Source organism: Panthera uncia, chromosome D1, assembly GCF_023721935.1.
Source record: "Panthera uncia isolate 11264 chromosome D1, Puncia_PCG_1.0, whole genome shotgun sequence".
Lineage (NCBI taxonomy): Eukaryota > Metazoa > Chordata > Mammalia > Carnivora > Felidae > Panthera > Panthera uncia.
In genome coordinates this window covers 58,529,264-58,551,804 of record NC_064808.1, presented here as the reverse complement: position 1 = coordinate 58,551,804, position 22,541 = coordinate 58,529,264, and the positions used below count along the sequence as shown (strand labels likewise).

At 38.6% G+C, this 22,541-nt stretch overlaps 1 protein-coding gene across 2 annotated transcripts in view; it reads left to right on the top strand.

The window, feature by feature from the left end:
- INTS4 (integrator complex subunit 4) overlaps nt 1–22,541 on the top strand; it is a 116,866-nt gene that overhangs the window by 4,455 nt on the left and 89,870 nt on the right. The window contains exons 2-3 of one of the 2 annotated variants that reach the window (XM_049619751.1): nt 351–545; nt 17,779–17,896. In XM_049619751.1, coding sequence (XP_049475708.1) covers nt 351–545; nt 17,779–17,896 — 313 coding nt within the window. Of the gene's footprint in view, nt 1–350; nt 546–17,778; nt 17,897–22,541 lie in introns of those variants that run through there. The other variant, XM_049619758.1, reaches the window with a different exon arrangement.

Genomic DNA, 22,541 nt, shown 5'->3' with positions numbered 1-22,541 from the left:
TCTTTTTAAATAAAGAATGGAACAGATCCTTTGTATGTCCTTTTAACCCTAAAGTTTCAACAGTCCTAAGAGATAGGCAGAACAAAATGTTAGTGGACTTACTTCACAGAGAAAGAAACAGACTTGGAGAAATGAAATAACTAGCCCAAAGTGGTAGGAGCTAGTGAAAAGCAAAATGGGGACTCATAACCTTGTCTCCAATCTAGCGCTCTTTTTTTTGTGTTCATTACACTGCTTTTTCCTAAAGTTAGGTCTATTAGCTAAATACATTAGTTGGTATAAGGAAATGAGGCAGTGTTAGATTTGCAGACTCTGTGTTTTCATGTCTTACCTTCCCTACTCCCTTGCAGCAACAGCAGGAGGAAATTGCAACCAAGAAACTCCGATTGACAAAACCAAGTAAATCCGCAGCGCTCCACATAGATCTGTGTAAAGCTACCTCCCCAGCAGATGCTTTGCAGTACCTGCTCCAGTTTGCCAGGAAGCCTGTTGAAGCAGAAAGTGTGGAGGGAGTAGTCCGGATTCTCTTGGAACATTATTACAAGGTAAGATGGTCTTGAGGATCTGATGGAAGTGTGTGTAAGAATTTTATCACGTCTACAGAATGGGTTAGTATTGCAAAATAAGTAAGAAGGTGTTCATTCAGCAGTCTTGTAGTGAGTGCCTTCCATGTGCCAGGCACTGTAGATGCAGAGATAAAAAAGATCCAAATCCTGAAATGAAATTCACAAGATGTATTTATTTTTCAGTTTATGTAAGTAAGGGGGAAGAAATGATTTCCAGATATTTGAATTACAGATGAATCAGAGTTTTTAAACTTCATTATGAAAATTATTAAGCCTATAGAAACGTAGAGACAATACTATAATGAACTGCCAAATACCCATCTCTGGGATTTAATAGTTAACTAATATGTTGCCAAATTTGTTCCCTTTATTTGTTTTCCTGAAGTTTTTTTAAAGTATCATGATATTTTTCCCTAAATTGTTCAGTAGAATCTAAAAAACAGTAGAGTAGATCAATGAAACCAAGAGTTGGTTTTTTGAAAAAATAAACAAAATTGATAAACCTGTAGCCAGGCTTCTCAAAAAGAGAAGAGAGGACCCAAATAGATAAAATCACGAATGAAAATGGAATTATTACAACCAATCCCTCAGGAATACAAGCAATTATCAGGGAATACTATGAAAAATTATAGGCCAACAAACTGGACAACCTGGAAGAAATGGACAAATTCCTAAACACCCACACACTTCCAAAACTCAAACGGGAAGGAACAGAAAATTTGAACAGACCCATAACCAGCGAAGAATTTGAATCAGTTGTCAAAAATCTCCCAACAAATTAGAGTCCAGGACCAGATGGCTTCCCAGGGGAATTCTACCAGCTATTTAAACAGAGATAATACCTATCCTGAAGCTGTTCCAAAAAATAGAAAGGGAAGGAAAACTTTCAGACTCCTTCTATGAAGCCAGCATTACTTTGATTCCCAAACCAGACGGAGACCCAGCAAAAAAAGAGAACTACAGGTCAATATCCCTGATGAATATGGATGCAAAAATTCTCAACAAGATACTAGCAAATCGAGTTTAACAGCATTTAAAAAGAATTATTCACCATGATCAAGTGGGATTCATTCCGGGGCTGTAGGGCTGGTTCAATACTCGTAAGGGACTTTAAAAAAAAATTATTTTGAGAGAGAGAGCATGTGCGTGTGTCCGCATGTGCACACACACACATGCATGCATGGGCTCGGGAGAGGGAGGGAGAGAGAAAATCCCAAGCAGTCTCCATGCTCAGCTTGGAGCCCAACGTGGGGGTCAGTCTGACTGACCTGAGCCGAAATCAAGAGTTGGATGCTTACTGACACCTGGGTGACTCTGTCGGTTGAGCCAGAAATCAAAATACCAACACTATTCACACATGGCATTGGTCTTTTTTAATCTAGAACAAATTTATTTTTTTAGTCTAGAACAAATTTATTGTTTTGGTGACATTGATCTGATAAACTCCGTTGTTTATAAAGTGTCTTCTGAATTTGTTTACTTGCTTAGGGGTTAACTTGCTTCTATATCCCTTTTATTTACTAGGAACTGAAAGTTAGACTTAGGTTAAGCACATTTTTTAATTTATTTTTTTATTTTTTTTATTAAAAAACATTTTTTTTTTAACGTTTATTTATTTTTGAGACAGAGAGAGACAGAGCATGAATGGGGGAGGGGCAGAGAGAGAGGGAGACACAGAACCAGAAGCAGGCTCCAGGCTCTGGGCCATCAGCCCAGAGCCCGACTCGGGGCTCAAACTCACGGACCGCGAGATCGTGACCTGAGCTGAAGTCGGACGCTTAACCGACTGAGCCACCCAGGCGCCCCAGCACATTTTTGAAATTTTTAAGAATATGTTATAGATGAAGATTTGTATTTCATATTGCATCTGTGAGGATGCATGTAATGTCTTCAAATGTTCACTTGCAAAAGCTTCTTTTTCCCTTCAGTCTGTTCTTTCTATAAACTATGATTATTTAAGTCTTTTACGTATGACATAAAGGGTCTTTTCCTTTACACATATAATGTTCTAGCTTAATCAGAAATGTTTGCAGTTGTCCAAAGACTTTGTGGGTTTTCAGAAACCCATGTCTTTTCACACACTGTTCCACCAGCCTAGAACCCCTTTCTTCCTCCCACTGCCCTGTGATCTGGTCTGCCACTCTCTCTGCCAAACACATTCTTTCCTCAGAGTCTTTCACTTATGTTTCCTTCTGCCTAGAACACTTCCCTCAGATGTTCGTATGTCTGCTTCCCACACTTTGTTCAAGTCTTAGCTCAAATGTCACTTTTCCACTAAGGCCTTTTTTTTGTCCCTGTATTTAAAATTGAAACGGCCTTATTCGACCCCAGAACTTCCTAGCCCCATTCCTTGATATTGTTTTCTCCATAGCACTTACCAACTTCTTATAATCTATATAATTTTCTCATTTATTTTGTCCCTTGTCCATTTCCCCATACTAGAATGTAAGCTCATCTTGAACAGAGATTTTTGTTTTTAACTGGATAGTTGATTTAAATTGACAGTGTGTGGTAAAATTAATATTTGTTGAATGAATGAGTGTATGCTTTTGTAAGACTTTTTACTCAGTTAACAAGTGGTTATTATATATCCAGCACTTTTCTGGATACTGGACACGTCTGTTAGCACATTTATTAGCTCTTAGTATTGCTGTTTTCATCATATATGTCTCTGTCCTTCAGACTTTAAGCCCCTAAGTTCAGAGACTACAAATCTGTTTATCTCTGTCCCAGTGCCTGGCAAGGTCCCTAGAACACTGTAGGGTGTTAATAAATGCTTCCCACATGTTTTACATGAATTAAATCTGGGTTTCTGTTCTCTAGTTTTCAGACACATATTGATCTGTTTTCTTAGCAGTATTTACCTATCTATTATATGATAATATAACTTTGCTACCACTAATCATCTGTAATAATACTTCTAAGAACAGTTAGCATTTATATAGTGCGTTGGAGTTTAGAAAGCTCTTTCCACATGTAATATTTTATTTAATCTTGATGACATCACCATTGTTATATCTGTAATCCAGATGAGGAACTAAGTTTGGAGCAGTTTAGTATACAAGGTGACCAGCTAAGTAAATGGAGGGTCTGGATTTAAATCTGTTTTTTTTTTTTTTTTTTTTTTTAACTTTTTGTCATGAAACATTTCAATTATATACACAAGTAAAGAGAGCAGTTTGATTTCCATGTACCATTACCCAGCTTCAACAGTTACCATTGTGTGGCCAAACTTGTTTTATTCCCATGGCCCCCACCCCAATTCCTCCACTCTTACCTCTCCACCAGATTCTCCCTGGTATCATACCATTTTGTTCATAAATTTCAATTTATATCTCTAAACACTAAAGATTTTTTTTTAAGGCTTATTTATTTACGTGAGAGTGACAGTGTGAGTGGGGGAGGGGCAGAGAGAGAGAGAGCGCGCGCGCGCGAGAGAGAAGCAAGTTCCATGCTGCCAGCACAGAGCCTCATGTGGAGCTTGAACCCACCAAACTTTGAGATCATAACCTGAGCCGAAACCAAGAGTCGGACGCTTAACCGACTGAGCCACCCAGGCACCCCAACAATAAAGACTTCTTTTTTTCAAAAACAAATTTTTTTTAATGTTTTATTTATTTTTGAGACAGAGAGAGAGACAGAGCATGAGCAGGGGAGGGGCAGAGAGGGAGGGAGACACAGAATCAGAAGCAGGCTCCAGGTTCCGAGCTGTCAGCACAGAGCCCAGCGCGGGGCCTGAACCCACAAACTGAGGTCATGACCTGAGCTGAAGTTGGACGCTTAACCAACCGAGCCACCCAGATGCTCCAAGACTTTTTTAAAAGACATAATCACAATACCATTGTCATGTCTAACAGAAAAGTTGAACTCCGATCTTCTGATGTCATACCTCAGGCTCTTTAACCAGGCCATGCTGCTCGTAGTCTAGCAGATTGTAGCCCGAAAGGAAATGAGGAGAGATGCCAAGTGCATCCAGTTCTAGATTGATGACCATAGTGTTTTTTTTTTTATCCTCTCTTCTGTTATCCAGAAATGTGGTCTCTTATATTTTAGTAGATAAACTAGTTGGGCCTCTGTTTCTGTCCTCCAGATTTTTCTTCGGACAGGTAGCAGTATTTGGACTTCTTTCATGTGAGAGGTTCTTCACTTATACTATGTACTCGATGCTGTGGAGGATGTAGAATTGTGAGACATGTTCCTTGCCCTTTAGGGGCTAGCAGTATAGTTGGTAGATGGTAGAACAAATAATATATGTAGTAAGTAGTAAGGGCTAAAGTTAATCATTTGTTCATTTTTTTCGTTTTCTCAAAATGCCCTAAATACTAACTCTGTGCTAGGCCATGTGCTTCATGTTGGAGATACAGAGATGATTATGTGATCCCTGATCTTAGTCTAGTTGTGTAGGTAACACAATAAATGGATAATAACAACACAGTGTCATGGGTGCTATGAAATCTGGGACAGGTTATGATGTGACCTTGAAGAAGAGGGTAATCAGTTTTACTCGGGAGCAGGAGTCTGGAGAGGCGTTATAGAGTAGTAGTGATGCTTGAGATGAGTCTTAAAAAGCAGATCTGGGCCAGTTGGAAAACAGGAGGAAAGGCACTTTAGCAAGAAGGAGCAGTTGTGAGCAAAGGCATGGCAATGTGAACTCGCATGTCACAGAAGAAATGCAGGCGGCTGGTATAGAAGCTCTTTAAGAGATAAGACTAGAAATATTGAAAGGCCTTGTATTGTGTGGGTTTTGTTTTAGACATGTTACTCTGGGAACGGGATTCGGGATGGAGGAATTGGATAAGGGCAAGATGGGTGTTAGGTGACCAACTAGGAGACTGGCCAGTCTGTAGCAAGTTGATGAAAGCCTGAACCAGGAGAATTTTAATGGTGAGAAGAGCAGTTATTAGAGAGGGTTTCCCTGGAGGCAGTTTGTTTTAAGCTTAGATGTTGAGGGTACCAGGGGATAATTTCAGAAAGTAGAACTGAAGTAAAGTATCCAGATGGATAAAGAATGTCAGTGGTCAGATGCTGTCTTCTTTTTTGTCTCATTCTTGCTTCCTTGCCTCCCTCTTACCTGCTAGGCTCAATTCTTCTGTTTTCTCTGCAGCTCTCTTGTGTTGGGAGGTTTGTGACTCCATTCCAGATTGTTGAAAGGCTACATAGCACTCTTCCTGTCCTCTCTGACTGCAAATTATTTTTGACTAGTATTTGACTAGTCGATTGTCTCTGAAAGACAATTATTTGATTCTGTGATATTTCAGTGATTTGAAGTCCGTAAAAGAATTGGCTCTTTTTTTTTATATTTAAAACTGAATTGAGGCTCTCCGTTCACTCTCCAGTCTACCTTATCTCAGGAAATATTACCATTATCAACATAGACCCTTAAGTCAGAAACCTGAGAAAGATGGTTTACCCTTTCCTTTCCCCATATTCCCTTCCTCACCAAGTCTTGTTGATTTTACTTTCAAAATATATCATGTTTCCACTGTTACCTCAGTAATACAAGCAACTATGTTTTAAAAAATTTACTATGAAATGTAACACATAAAGAAGAATATGTAGAAAAACCTCATACAGCCTATTGATCTACCACAGTGTGAACACACTGTGTAAACACGATCCAGGTCAAGAAATTGGAATATTACCAGCTTTCCATGAGCCTCCTCAAACTCCCCTCTAATGATTTACGTCTTTCCCAAAAGATCACCACCACTGTCCTGACTTTCAGGGTATTAACTACCTTTAAAAAATTTTTTTACCATTAAACCTGCACTCCTAAATACAATTTATTTTTGTCCTTTTTTTTTTTTTTTTTAACTTCATATAATTAGACAATACAGTATGTATCTTTTTATGTGTGGCTTTTGCTCAAAATTCTACATATGGTGTTCATCCTTATTGTTGATGGTAGCTGTAGTTCATTCATTTTTACCACAGCAGAAGATTTCATTGTATGAATATACCCTAATTTATTTACCCATTCCATTATTGATGGACATTTGGGCTATCTCCACTTTTTAGCTATTACAAGAAACAGTGCTGTGAACATTTTTGTACAGGTCTCCTGGTATGTATGTCTTACATTTCTGTGTTTTGTATAGCCTGCAGTGAAATTACTGAGCCAACTTTTTCAACGTGGTAGTACCAGTTTATACCCCTGTTAACACTGTGTGAGAATTCCAATTGCATGTATTTGCCAACATTTGGAATTGTTGATCTTACTCATTTTGACAGTTTCTGTGATGTGTGGTATATCACTGTGGCCTTAATTTGCATTTCTTGGATATCTGATGAAGTGGAGCAACTATAATATGTTTAATTGGGTAATGCCTGTTTATGTCTCTTGCATATTTTTCTTTGTCCTTATTGTTTTGTGTAGATTCTTTATATTCTGGATGTAAGTTCTTTAATGGCTTTAATGGTTATATGTGTTTCAAATATCTTTTTCCTTTCTAATCCCTCCCACCTTTCCCTCTCTTTTTAGTCCCTTAATGTTGTATTTTGATGAAAAGTTCTTGATATGTCCCAATTGACAATCTTTTCATTTATTTTTGGGCTTTTCTTATCTGATATAAGAAGGGTTTGCTACCATGAGCTTATTGAGACATTTTGCTACATTGTTACTAGAAGCTTTATTATTTGCTTTCCGCACATGGTATTGATTTGTGTGTATGTTGCTTGAATATATGGAAATCCAGATGTCCCAGCACCATCTATTGAAAAGAATGTCCTTTCTCCATTGTTCTGCAGTACCACCTTTGTGGTAAATGAAGTATCTGTATGTGGATATTTCAGGGCTTTCTGTTCTCTCCCATTGGTCTGTCTATTCTTATGCCAGTACCATGCTGTCTTAGCATAGCATTATAATAAATTTTGACATCTGGCAGGACAAGTTCACTCACTCACCTTGCTCTAAGAATATCTTATTCTTGATCTTTTCATTTCTTTATGAATTTTGAAATCAGCTTGTGAAATTCCGCCCCAAAACAAAATTTGTTAGGATTTTGATTAAGATTGCATTAACTCTATAGTTCTGATGACATATGGGGATTGACATTTTATAGTATTGGGTTTTCCAATCCATAAACATGGTACATCCCTATTTTAATACTGTTTTATAGTTTTCTGCATAGAGGTTTTGTGTATTTTGTTGGTTATTCCTAGATATTTAATATTTTATGTTATTATAAATGGTAATATTTTTAAAATATCATTTTCTTTTATTTTTTTAATGTTTATTTTTGAGAGAGGGGGTGAGCAGGCAAGGGGCAGAGAGAGCAGGAGACACAGAATCCGAAGCAGGTGCCGGGCTCCGAGCTGTCCACACAGAACCCGACGCAGGGCTTGAACTCACAGACTGCGAGATCAGGACCTGAGCTGAAGTCAGATGTTCAACCAACTGAGCCACCCAGGCACCCCTAAAATTTCATTTTCTAGCAGTACATAGCTGATAATCAGAAATGCAATTGACTTCTATTTATTAATTCTTATGTCTTATAACCTTGCTAAGTTCATTTAGCAATTTTAATACATTATATGTAGGTTATTTTGAATTTTTACAAATCATATCAGCAAATAATGACTTTGTTTAATATTAATATAATGATATCAGCTATCTTTTGGTTATAGTTTGCATGGTATACTACTATCTTTTATTTTCATCTTTTTTATAGCTTTTTTGTTTTAGATATGACCTGTGAACAACATGTAGTTAGTTTTTAAAAAAAGTTTTTTAAATTGATCATTTAGTTCATTACGTTTAATGTAATTATTGTACGTGGGTTTAAAATCTACCCTCCTGGGGCACCTGGGTGGCTCAGTTGGTTAAGTGACCAACTTTAGCCCAGGTCATGACCTCGCAGTTTGTGAGTTCGAGCCCCTCGTCAGGCTCTGTGCTGACAGCTCAGAGCCTGGAGCCTACTTCAGATTCTATGTCTCCCCCTCTCTCTACCCCTCCCCTGCTCATGCTCTGTGTCTCTCTGTCTCTCAATAATAAACATTGAAAAATAAAAAAAAAAAAATCTACCTTCCTTATTAAATGCTTTCTATTTGTGGGGCACCTGGGTGGCTCAGTCAGTTAAGCGTCTGACTTCAGCTCAGATCATGACCCCCTCGCAGTCTGAGTTTGAGCCTTGCGTCGGGCTCTGTGTTGACAGCTCAGAGCCTGGAGCCTGCTTCAGATCCTGTGTCTCCCTCTCTGTCTGCCCCTTCCCTGCTCACGCTCTGTCTCTCCCTCTCTCAAAAATAAATAAACATTAAAAAACAATTAAAATGTTAAAAAATGCCTTCTGTTTGTTTTACCTGTTTAATGTTCTTTTTTCTCCTTGTTTCTTGCCATCTTTTGAACTAATTTTTTTTTTTTTAATCCTTTCCACCATCCCTCTTTATTAGCTTGGGAATTATACATTCTTTTATACTTTTTTACTGGTTAAACTAGCCATTACAACATGATTTTTTTTTTTTTTAATTTGAAGTGAAATTTAAAAAAATTTATTTTTATTGAAGTATCATACAATATGAATTCTTGACCTATCCAAGTCAAATGTTATATGGCACAGTTACCATTTTGGACAGTGTGAGGACTTACCTCCTTTTATCCATCTTCCTGCCTTAAATGTGAATGTAATTGTATATTTTAATTTTCCATTTTTCACTCTGTAAGACAATGTTATTTTATACAGGCAATATTCATTTAGATTTACCTACATAGTTATCATCTGCTCAGATGTATTTATCATTGTTTTTCTTTCTTTCTTGCATCTGAGACTATTCATCTGGGATTATTTTCCTTTTGGGTGAAGACTACCCTCTGATATTTCCATTCATTGTAAGTTTGTTGACATTTGTTTTTGCACGGAAAAGTTTTATTTTACTTCCATTCTTGCAGAATTTATTTATTTTTATTTTTACTTTACTTTTCTTTTCTTTCTTTCTTTCTTTCTTTCTTTCTTTCTTTCGAGAGAGAGTGAGGGTGCAAAAGGGGGAGGGGCAGAGGGAGAGAGGGAGAAAGGGAATCCTGAGCATAGCCTGGTGGGGGCCTCAATCCTCATGAACTGTCAGATCATGACCTGAGCTGAAATCAAGAGTTGGACACTTAACTGAGCCACTCAGATGCCCCAGATATCTCATTTTATTGTATGATCTTCTCTTCTGAATTTTCATTCTTTTGTCTCCTTGTGCTTCGTTCTGGACATATCATTTATTCACTAGTTCTCTCTTCACCTTGTCTAGTTTCCTGTTAACCTGTCCATTTGTTCTTAATTTCATCTGTTGCTTGTGTCAATTTTATAATTTCCTCTTTTTTTCTTAAATTTATTTAATTTACATCCAAGTTAGTTAGCATATGGTGCAACAGTGATTTCAGGAGTAGATTCCTTAATGTCCCTTACCCATTTAGCCCATCCCCCCTCCCACAACCCTTCCAGCAACCCTCTGTTTGTTCTCTAGATTTAAGAGTCTCTTATGTTTTGTCTCCCTCCCTGTTTTTACATTATTTTACTTCGCTTCTCTTACATTCATCTTTTTGTTTCTTAAATTCCTCATATGAGTGAGGTCATATGATATTTGTCTTTCTCTGAATGACTAATTTCACTTAGCCTAATACCCTCCAGTTCCAGCCACGTAGTTGGAAATGGCAAGATTTCATTCTTTTTGGTTGCCAAGTAATACTCGATTGTATATATATACCACATCTTCTTTATCCATTCATCCATCGATGGACATTTGGGCTCTTTCCATACTTTTTGGCTATTGTTGATAGTGCTGCTATAAACATTGGGGTGCATGTGCCCCTTCAAAACAGCACACCTGTATTCCTTGGATAAATACCTAGTAGTGCAATTGCTGGATTATAGGGTAGTTCTATTTTTAACTTTTTGAGGAACCTCCATACTGTTTTCCAGAGTGGCCCCAACAGTTTGCATTTCCCACCAGCAGTGCAAGAGAGATCCTCTTTCTCCACATCCTCGCCAACATCTGTCATTGTCCAAGTTGTTGATGTTAGTCATTCTGACAGGTGTGAGGTGGTATCTCATTGTAGTTTTGATTTGTATTTCCCTGATGATGAGTGATGTTGAGCATTTTTTCATGTGTCTGTTGGCCATCTGGATGTCTTCTTTAGAAAAGTGTCAGTTCATGTCTTTTGCCCATTTCTTCACTGGATTCTTTGTTTTTTGGGTGTTGAGTTTGATAAGTGCTTTATAGATTTTGGATACTAACACTTTATCTGATATGTCATTTGTGAATATCTTCTCCCATTCTGTCGGTTGCCTTTTAGTTTTGCTGATTGTTTCCTTCACTGTGCAGGAGCTTTTTATTTTGAGGGGGTCCCAGTAGTTCATTTTTGGTTTTGTTTCCCTTGCCTCTGGAGATGTGTTGAGTAAGAAGTTGCTGCAGTCAAGGTCAGAGAGGTTTTTGCCTGCTTTCTCCTCAAGGATTTTGGTGGCTTCCTGTCTTACATTTAGGTCTTTCATCCATTTTGAGTTTATTTCTGTGTATGGTGTAAGAAAGTGGTCCAGGTTCATTTTTCTGCATGTTGCTGTCCAGTTTTCCCAGCACCTTTTGCTGAAGAGACTGTCTTTATTCCATTGAATATTCTTTTCTGCTTTGTTAAAGATTGTTGGCCATATGTTTTGGGGTCCATTTCTGGGTTTTCTATTCTGTTCCATTGATCTGAGCGTCTGTTTTTGTGCCAGTACCATACTGTCTTGATGATTACAGCTTTGTAATAGGTCTTGAAGTCTGGGAGTGTGATGGCCTCCGGTTTCGGTTTTCTTTTTCAAGATTGCTTTGGCTATTCAGCGTCTTTTCTGGTTCTGTACAAATTTTAGGATTGTTTGTTCTAGCTCTGTGAAGAATGCTGGTGTTATTTTGATAGGTAATGTATAATTTCCTTTCTTTTTAAAATTCTAGTTCTCTGGTGAAATTCTCAATTTTGTTCTTATAATGTTTTTATCAAAATAAAATTATGTTTTTAACAAAATAAGCAGAATTTTTTTTCAAATTTTTATTTAAATTCTAGTTAGTTAACATACAGTGCAATATTGGTTTCAGGAGTAGAATTCAGTGGTTCATCATTTACATACAACACCCAGCACTCATCCTAACAAGTGCCCTCCTTAATATCCATCACCCACCTGGCTTATCCCCCACGGACCTTCCTCCATCAACTCTTAGTTTGTTTTCTGTCATTAAGAGTCTCTTATAGTTTGTTTCTCATTCTTTTTTTCCCCCTCCCATATGTTCATCTGTTTTATTTCTTAAATTTCACATATGAGTGAAATCATATGGTATTTGTTTTTCTCTGACTTATTTCAATCAGCATAATACACCTAGCTCCATCCATATTGTTGCAAATGGCAAGATTTCATTCTTTCTGATGGCTGAGAAATATTCCATTGTGTATATATACCACATCTTCTTTATCCATTTATCAGTCAGTGGACATTTGGGCTCTTTCCGCAGTTTGGCTGTTGTTGATAATGCTGCTGTAAACATGAGTGTATGTACCCCTTCGAATCTGTATTTTTGTATCCTTTGGGTAAATACCTAGTAGTGCAGTTGCTGGATCGTAGGGTAGTTCTATTTTTAACTTTTTGAGGAACCTCCATACTGTTTTCCAGAGTGGCCGCGCCAGTTTGCATTCCCACCAACAGTGCAAAAGGGTTCCCATTTCTCTGCATCCTCGCCAACATCTGTTGTTGCCTGAGTTGTTGATGTTAGCCATTCTGACAGGTGTGAGGTGGTATCTCATTGTGGTTTTGATTTGTATTTCCCTGATGATGAGTGATTTTGAGCATCTTTTCATGTGTCTGTTAGCCATCTGGATATCTTTGGAAAAATGTCTGTTTGTGTCTTCTGCTCATTTCTTAACTGGCTTATTTGTTTTTTTGGGTGTTGAGTTTGATAGGTTCCTTATAGATTTTAGATACTAACCCTTTATCAGGTATGTCATCTTTTCCCATTCCATAAACCACCTTTTAGTTTTGTTGATTGTTCTCGTAAGCAGAATTATTTTATTTATGTAGTTAGCTTTGAGAGAGATAGAGGGACGGAGGGAGGCAGGGGCAGAAGGAGAGGGAGAGAAAGAATCCCAAGCAGGCTTCATGCCCTGATGTGGGACTCAATCTCATAACCTGTGCTGAAATGAAGAGTCAGACTCTCAACCTACTGAGCCACCCAGGAGCCCCTGAGCAGAATTATTTTAAAATCTGTGGCTGATAACTCCAGTAAATGGATCCCTGTGGCTATGTCTTATCATTTCTCTTCACGTTATCTGATCTGCTAGCATGCTTTATTTCTTATTAGGCAGTGTATTTCCAAAATTGTTTGTAAAAATAATTTAAGACTTAGGATGACTTATTTTAATTAAAAATTTTTATTTTAGGGAGAGTGAGGGAGAGGGGCAGAGGGAGAGAGAGAGAGAATCCCACTGGAGCCTCATGTGTGGCTTGATCCCCCGACCCTGGGATCATGACTTGAGCTGAAATCAAGAATCGGACACTCAACCAGCTAAGCCACTGGGGTCCCAGGATGACTTATTTTAATCCAGAGAGTATTTGTTTCTATCTAGAAATCCAAGAAAACTTTTCCTTTCAGGAATGAAAATGATTCAAAGCTGAGCTGCAGTCCCTCCCAAAGTCTTTGTGTTTATTTCACTCTTACTTATGCTGTTGCAGCCTTTTGGGGTCCTAATCCAAAGTGATAGGGTTTATTAGGCTGCCCCTTTTCACCCTCCTACCCTTAGCCTTACGCTCTGGCCATTGCACCCTGGCCTCACCTGGCTGTCGGAAGCACTGATTACTTTGCCACTCATTTCTCCATTCCCTCATTTCCCTGGTTGGCAGAAGCCTGAAGAAAAAGCAGCGCCACACTCTAGGTGAACCTGCCTGGGTTCCTTCCCTGAATGATTCTTCTTTAATTTTTCATGTATCTTTTAGTTTTCTAATACTTTCAAATACACACATGTGTATACATACCCACGCTTACATATGTATACGTGCATACATATATATGTATGTACACACACACTTTTTTTTGACATCCATAGTACTTTATAGTTTTCCTCAGCAGAAAGATTGGTCTGAATTCTCTAACCTTGCCCTTAACAGAAGTGGGAGTCTTGCTAATGTCTTTGGCTGGACTTGTAATATACCCTTAATTTGGCTGGACTTGTAATATACCCTTAATTTGTCCCTCTGTCTACTTTTGCCCCTTCCAATCCAAGGAATTGAGGCTGGATTGGTATTTCAAATATTCAGATATGTTAATGTCATTCTCCTGTTTATAGTTCATTGAAGGATTTTTCTTGCTCTTTGGACACAGATTATCCACTTCTTTATTCAACAGTGAACAAATGTGTGTTGAATTCCTGCTGCCTGGTAGGCGCTATCAGAGATACTTGCCATAATTCTCAAAAAAGATGTGGTACCTGTTTGTCTCTTTAGCCTAATCTCATGTCTGTGTACATTTTAGCCACATTGCCCTTTTTTTTTTTTTCCTAGTTCTGGAAGTTGTGGTATTCTTTCATGACTCAGAGCATTGGTTCATTCTTTTCCCACTGCCTCAAAATAGATCAGGATCTCTTTGACCATAATATGTAGAGTTATTTTAAAGTCGTGTCTGATATGTCATATGCTTTCAGAGAACTCTGTCTTTTTACTTTGCCACTTTGTAATTATTAAGTGGACATTACTTGATAAATGTCTACCTTGCCCATTAAACTTTTCCACAAGGGCAGTTTATCCCCATGGACTCGTACGGGGTGGCTTCTAGTGTGCAGGGAATCCGTGGTGAGCAGAGAGTGGATGAATTCTTTACTGAGTGAATTAAGGAGAACATTTGGCTCTTCCTTTTCTTGTACTCTTCCTTTTATTTTTATCAGAATGTACATAGGGCTTTCTTCGCATTCTTCTAGTCACTTCAGTGGCTCACAGGCCAGTTGAGGGAAGACGTGGTCACAAGTACAGCGCACTGTAGTGAAGGGCATGATAACGGGTTGCACCAAGGTCCTGGGGTTGTCCAAGAGGAAGGGCATCCACGTCCAGTTCAGGGATCAGAGATAACTTCCTGGAGTAAATACACCTCCAGGGCAGGAGTGAGTGGGTATGGGAGAAAGGGAAAGCATACGAGGTAGAAGAACAATCTAAGTGGAAGTACAGAAGCTTGAAGTGGCATGGGATCACTGGTAGGGAAGTGTGGGAGCTGCCATAGTGGCCAGTCGTCGGGGGGGCCTTTGTGGCAGGCTAAGCAGCTCAGACTTCTTTTTTGTAGAAGACTGCGAGCTTTTGAAGGGTTGCATATATTTATATAGATTTAAAAATTTACACTCTTTTTAAAAATTACATTGGCAATATTTATTGTAACAAATTCAAGCACTGTGGAAGTGTATAAAAGAATGAGATTTCCCTCTGTAAATCAGTTAATAAATGAAATGTACTCTCCAGAGATTACTCTGGAGAGAATCACTGCTAACAGTTTCATACACATTTTTCTAGAGTTTTATATAAGGCATTTTATAATTTCCTATATTCTGGGTTTGTAACTTTCTTCTGCCTGGAATGCTTCTTCCCTAAATTTTCCTATGGCTCTGTCTGACTCAATTAAGTGTCCTCTCAAAAGTTGTATCCTCAGAATGGACTTTCGTCACCATCCTATTTGTAATATCCTCCCCACTTTACTCTTTAGCCTTTTGCCCACTTTATTTTTCTTCAGAATGTTTACCACATGAAATGATACATTTTCTTTTGCCAGTCTTACCCATTTGAATATAAGATCTGTGAGAGTAGGAATTGCTTCTGCTTTATTCAGCATTGTGTCCCCAGTAGCTAGAATGATGCTTGGCACAAAACAGGCACTCATTGTATGTATGTTGAATAAATAAATTAATTAGCATTTTAGATAGAATACAGTACTTTGGTGTGATTTTTCCAAGAAGTTAAATTTTGTTTGGTAACTCCACAAATACACACAAAAGGAGAGAAAATAATATGAGCCTTCAAGACATTTTCATCCAGCTTCAATAATTATCAGTATTTGCCATTCTTGTTTTGATGCATTTACCCCAACTTTTTTTTTTTTAATGTTTATTTTTGAGAGAGAGAGACAGAGACAGAGTGCAAGCAGGGGAGGAGCAGAGAGAGAGGGAGACACAGAATCCAAAGCAGGCTCCAGGCTCCAAGCTGTGAGCACAGAGCCTGATGGCAGGGCTCGAACTCACAAACCGTGAGATCATGACCTGAGCCGAAGTCGGACGCTTAACCGACTGAGCCACCCAGGCTCCCCTACCCCAACTTTTTTGAGGTAGGGCAAATCCCAAGCAGCGTATCATTTCACCTGTAAATACTTAATTATATATGTTTAACATATAAGGACTTCTTTTAGAACTTAAAAAAATCACACAGTAATCCTTAATAGGTAAACAACATATACCTAGTTCATGTTGTTTTCACTGATTGTTTTAAGACTTTGTACAGTTGGTTTGTTTGAAGCAAAATTCACACATTGCATTGGGGCCTCTGGGTGGCTCAGTCCGTTGAGTGTCCGATTCTTGATTTCAGCTCAGGTCATGATCCTCCAGGGGTGTGGGATCAAGCCTGCGTTGGGCTCCGTGCTGAGCATGGAGCCTGCTTAAGGTTCATTCTCATTCTCTCTCTGTCTCTTCCTCTCTTCCTCTTTCCCCCTCCCTCCCCCCCATGCCCTCTCACCGTCTCTCTCTCTTAAAATAAAAGTTTTTAATTTAAAAAAAATCCAAAAAATTAAAATCTGTAGTATTTTCATCCTCTACCCTTTTTCATTACCAATGCCATTTTTGGTTTAAAAACCAGGGTATGCACCCTGTGGAATTTCCCATATTCTAGACTTAGTGCATCCTTAACTTTCATGTGTTTTTATTTGCTCTTTATGGTACCCCTGTGAATACCATATTCATAGTGGTTCAGTTCAGGTTTTATTACTCTCCACATGGAGGATTGATGGTTAGGGAGAGGAAGGGAGAAGGGCACTAATACCTGACTGCCTCCTATGTACCATTCCTGTGCTAGTCATTTTCCTCTCAGTGCCCTCTGAGGTTGCTGTTAGCCATATTTCACAGGCAAGCCTTAGAGAGGTTAGTTAGCCTGTTCAAGACACAGAGCTTATGTCAAGACATAGTCCAGGCTTCAGACTTAGGTCTGGCTAATTTCAAAGCCCTTTCTCTTCCCCATGGTTAAGTTCCCAAGAAAATGACTTTCCCAAGGTTGTATCCATGGTAAGTGGCATGCCAGTATTCTAGATCCTCTGACTCCATATCTGTTGCTTCTTCTCCCACTTCAGGCCTCCTTGTGCTTTGTCACTTCTTAGAATGTAGATGGGAGGTGGGGAGTTGGTCATATCTAGAAGGCACTTCATCTTTTGAGCATACATTTAAGTGATTTTGTCTTTGGTGTAGAAATACATGCTGATCTAATTTTACCGTTGGTGAGGTACTTTTTTTTTTTCCCATTTCACATTTATATGTGTGTGTGTGTGTGTGTGTGTGTGTGTGTGTGTGTGTGTGTATGTAGTGCCACATACTGTGCTACGTAATGAACAAAAGGACATGTTCCTTTTTGACTTTGGGGGAAATCCTTCACTGTAGGAATCCTGGTGCGGATTAGAGACCACCTCCCAGTGTCATGGCTAAAAGGGCCAAAGGGCCAGACTAGTCATTTCTTAGGCTCCCTTGCACCTGGGGCCCAGGCACAAGCCCTAGACCCAGACAATTAGATTGACCTGCCTCAGACTTCTGATCAGGATCTGGCGGTTCAAAAGAGCAGGTAGGGTGAGAGATTCTGATGGTAGCAGCAGTGGCTGCAGCACCCAGTTTTCAGGGCCTCTGAGAGCAGTGGTACTGGCAACAGTGTGCGAGCCCAGTGCTGGTGGTGGTGGTGCATGTGGCCGCACTCTGTCTGATGTAGCTGCACAGTGGAGGAGGGACGCTTTTAGTCCTAACAGCATGTTTCTGGTGGGAAGGTAATGATACCAGGAAGGCATAAAAAATCCCCGCTCACTTTGCAGTATTTAGATGTAACATTACTGATTTGAGAAAAGCTCTCTCACCTGAAGATTATAAAGTTAATTTTTCAGAAATAAAATCTTTAGAATACTTGGATCATTGAATCTCTCTTGAGATACTAGTTTGTTCCTGTTTGTTGGTTAGCTAGAGTATCAAGGTTAACAACAGCTTCTTTTGTTCCAGGAGAATGATCCATCTGTGAGATTGAAAATTGCATCATTGTTGGGTTTATTATCAAAGACTGCAGGATTTTCACCAGACTGCATTATGGATGATGCCATTAACATCCTGCAGAATGAAAGTAAGTTGCCATTTAAAACCTATATAATCAGAGCAGAAATCTTTAGTTCTATTTGTGTAGAATTTAGAATGAGCTGTTATTGAAAAGGAATTTGGGCTCCTTGGTGGCTCAGTCAGTCAGTTGAGCGTCCCGATTCTCAGTTTCAGCTTGGATCATGATCTCACAGTTTGTGGGCTCAAGCCCTGTGTTGGGCTCTGTCACAGAGCCTGCTTGGGATCCTCTCTCTTCCTCTCTCTCTACCTCTCCCCTGCTCTATCTCTCTCAAAAATAAACTAAAAAAAAAAAAAAAAAAAAAAAAAGTTAAAAAAAGAAAAGGAATTTGAGGATAATTCAATAAAACATATATGTATATATTTACATATATAGAGATAAAATACAGTTTTGTCTCTTAATAGCTATCATTTATTGACTTTTACCAAGTGCCACAATACTTAAGGTAGGTTACATATGATGGAAGATAGATGTTATTGTCCCTATATTTTAGGTAGGGAAACTGAAGCTCAGAGAAGTTCACTGACTTGTTCAAGGTTACATTGTATGTGGTAGACTGATGTTTTATATGTGTGTGATGTTCTGTTGACTGTTTGCACTAATTCAAACCATGAGAGGTGCTGTCCTGGTTGTGTGGTCTCTCATAATTTAGTTCCTAGAAGAGTGACATCTAGGTCTCACATGTTACTGCTTCATGTTTGCTTCTCCTGGATGCCCACTAAACATTATTGTCAGCATTTAGGTGAAATGGAAAAATATTCCACCTTAAAAATTTTTTTTGATTATTTATCTAGTTTTATTTGTGCACAAGATTCTGTTAATAGAGTTATTGCCTTACTTGCCTTAATATTTTAAAATTAAATAAAAAGGAACCCTTTGTTGTTGTTTTCTGAAAATGTTACAGTTTCGTTTGAATTGATTGTAGTTTTAAAGAATAGCGTTGAGTTTTGGGTATACATATTTAAATAAATATGATTTTAAATATTGGGTAGCATTTAGTTTATAAATGTGAGAGGTTATGAGAATAATAAAAGGCCAATGAATTCAGACACCATCCAGATTCATTTATTGTACAATGTTTAATGATAACAAATGTCTTAACATATGTGGCCCATTGGCTGAAGTTGAGAATGTTTAAAATTATGTTAGCAACAACTTCATACTGGGGTGCCTGGGTGGCTCAGTCAGTTAAGTGCCGTCTTCAGCTCAGGTCATGATCTAATGGTTCGTGAGTTCATGGTTCTTGTTGGGCTCTGTGCTGACAGCTCAGAGCCTGGAGCCTCCTTTGGATCCTGTGTCCCGCCCCCCACCCCCGCCCCAGCTCTCTCTCTTTCTCTCAAAAAATAAACATAAACAAAACAAAACAAAACAAAAAAAACTTCATTACTAAAATTTTACTTGTATTGAATTTTGACCCAAGACTTTTAATTCACAGAAAACAAGGAATATACCTTAAAAAAATTGTTTTTTTTTCAGATGGGAGTGTATGTTAACGAAATGCTAATATAATGACAATAAAGTAAAAATTTCAAAAATACTGCTACTTGTGTAAAACGTTTTATGTATTTTTATTTGAATACATTTTATATGATTGTACTTACAGTGAACATACTATTTTGTGTTTTATTATACTCAGCATTACATACAATTTTTTCCATGTTTCTGTATCACCTTCATAATATTTAAGGTGTTGATAATACATTAAATACCAACAGGTACAGTAGCATGTTTCTAATTTTTTGCTCTTGTAGATAGTGGTGAAAAAAAATCCATTTTTTTAAAAGCACCAAAACAATTACATTGCCTCGGTACAAAAGTATTCTTTTTTTTTCCATGGAAAGTTCTTACAGAATCTAGTTATATACCTTTAAGAATTTCACACTTTAAGGTTGGGGATTTCATAGAGCCAAATACTTTTTGAGCTATAAATGGCCTTATAGAGATCTTGTTTCATTCCTTCACTTTGCAGATGATAGAAACTGAAGTCCCAGAGAGATAAAGTGAGTTGAAGTGAGTTCGTTTAGCTAAGAGTTGCAGAACTGAGAACTTAAGTGCAGTGCTCTTTCTTGTAGACCATGGTTTAACTGAAACACTTTACCTCTAAAATAGAAACATTATAAGAGAGGGTTGATTTGGATGCAAACCTCATTCTGTCTTTAGAAAGAGACTCAAAGCATAAGAGACTCTTAAAAACTGAGAACAAACTGAGGGTTGATGGGGGGTGGGAGGGAGGGGAGGGTGGGTGATGGGTATTGAGGAGGGCAACTTTTGGGATGAGCACTGGGTGTTGTATGGAAACCAATTTGACAATAAATTTCATATATTAAAAAAAAAAAAAAAAAAAAAAAAGAGAGAGACTCAAGGGTGCCTGCATAGCTCAGTTGGTTAAGCGTCCAGCTTCGGCTCAGGTCATGGTCTCACGGTTTGTGGGTTTGAGCCCCACATCAGGTTCTGGGCTGACACCTGAGAGCCTGGAGCCTGCTTCAGGTTCTGTCTCCCTCTCCCTTGCCCCTCCCCCGCTCACGCTCTTTCAAAAATAAACAAACATAAAAAAAAAAAGACAAATTATGTGGTATACGTGGAAATAGTTGTTTTACTTTTTGTGAAATATTCTAATGTTTCTTATTTAATTGTCTCTGAGAGATGTGATCTAGGGCTCCTCCTGCTTTCCAGTTCCTGGCCTACCTAGATTGACAGTAGAAGATAGAATGGAAGGGACCATAAAGATCATCTGGTTCAAGCCTTTTATTTCATTGCTGAGGAACATGAACTCCAGGGAGATAAAGTGACTGCTAAAGTCATCCTGTGCTTGTGGCTTAGAATAAGGCACAGACTAGAATTAAGTAAGAGTCTTTATCAGTCTAGTGTGCACTTCTAAATCCAAGAGTGTGGGCCACCCTCTGGACCAGAAGCCTTTCATTTCAGTCCGTCTGTATGAGCTCTGCAACTCCTTGGCAAGCACTGGACTAGGCACTTTGTGGGTGTTAGGTATCTCTGCTTCTCGAGTACACACCACACCAGCAATAAAAACACAAAGCTTGCTGTAGAGGAGGTATAATCAGAATAGTGTGGGAGCAGAAGAGAGGGTGAGGTGAGTGCTGACTGGTGGGATCTAGAAAGGCTTAGTGAAGAGGCATGTTTGGAAAGGCAGGAATGGGGAAGAGTAGTACCAAGAGGAAAGAACATGATGTTAAAAGGTAGAGAAATGGGAAAACGTGAGATATTTGCAGACCTAAATTGTTTCATGAGAGAGAAGCAGGGAGTGAGGGGCTTTAGGATGAAAAACTGGTAAAATGTTTAGAAGCCAGAGGGTAGGTAGTCTTGAATGCTGAAGATTTAGAATGTCACTTTCATAGGCACTGGGAACCATGTATATAATGTTTTTTTTGGGCAAGTGCATGAGATAATCAAGTCTAGTTTTAGGAAGATAATTTGGTGGCTCTGAGGAATTTGGTTTGATGAACTAGATTGTTTAGGGCACAGATGTTGAAGATTTATTTATTATCTATGTGGAGATGTTCATCCAACCTGCAGTTGTAATGTAGGTCTGGAACTCAAGAGAGACTAGGGTTTAAGATTTAGATTAGATTTATGATTTATCAGAAGCAAGAGTTAAGCTTAAAAAGGCTTAGGTAACTTTTTATGGATGTTATATAGACTCATTTTGTACAAATAAAGGGTGGTGGGGTAGTATTGGAGATTTCTTCACATCTATCTTCTCTAAGTACCTTCTTTTCTCTTTGTGGCCTCTTTAATATTGGAGACTTCTTGATGATCTTTGGTTTTGCATTTACATTTAAGACCAGGCACTGAAAAACTGATTGGTAGTTCTGTGTGAAGGGACAGGACTTGTCAATTGGTAGCCTCTGTTCTAGGATGACCCTCTTTGGAGTCCTCTTTGAAGGACTTTTATTTATTATTATTTTTTAAAGTTTATTTATTTTGGGGGGGGGGAGAGGGAGAGGGAGAGAGAGAACCAGCAGGGGAGAGGAAGAGAGAGAGGGAGAGAGAGAGAATCCCAGGCAGGCTCCACAGTGTTTGCACCGAGCATGATGCAGGGCTTGAACTCATGAACCGTGAGATCATGACCTGAGCTGAAACCAAGAGTTGGATGCTTAAACAACTGAACCACCCAGGCACCGCTGGAGGGCTTTAAAATATTAGTGTCTTTTGTGTTTCTTTGTGGGGCCCATTCGTTTTTCCATTTTGGAGTTCATGTATCTCCTTCTAGGAAGACAGAGAAATGCCTGGCTGCCATGATTTTGGAGCCAAGGCTGCTGAAGGGGTCTAGGGAGGGGGAGAGGAGTATGTTACTATCTCTTAATCTCCTCTTCTTCACTGTGTCTTCTCCCCAGTCCTCATTTGCTATCCTTTCTGGTCCAATTTTTGTATGGAATAAACTTCCCGTTTAGGATAAGGAGGAAGGCAGAGGTCCAACTGCTTCTTAAAGAGACCTCAGATAAATCCCTGCCTTATTCCCATTTTTGTTTGCTTTTTTGTGGTTATTGCTTTAAATCTCCCAATTCCTAAATCTTTTTAGGGTGTTGTGGCTAGAATTTACTTCCTTTATAGTGATATCCTCCTCAGTAGTGTTTTCTTGTTTTTTCTTTCTTTCTTTCTTTCTTTCTTTCTTTCTTTCTTTCTTTCTTTCTTT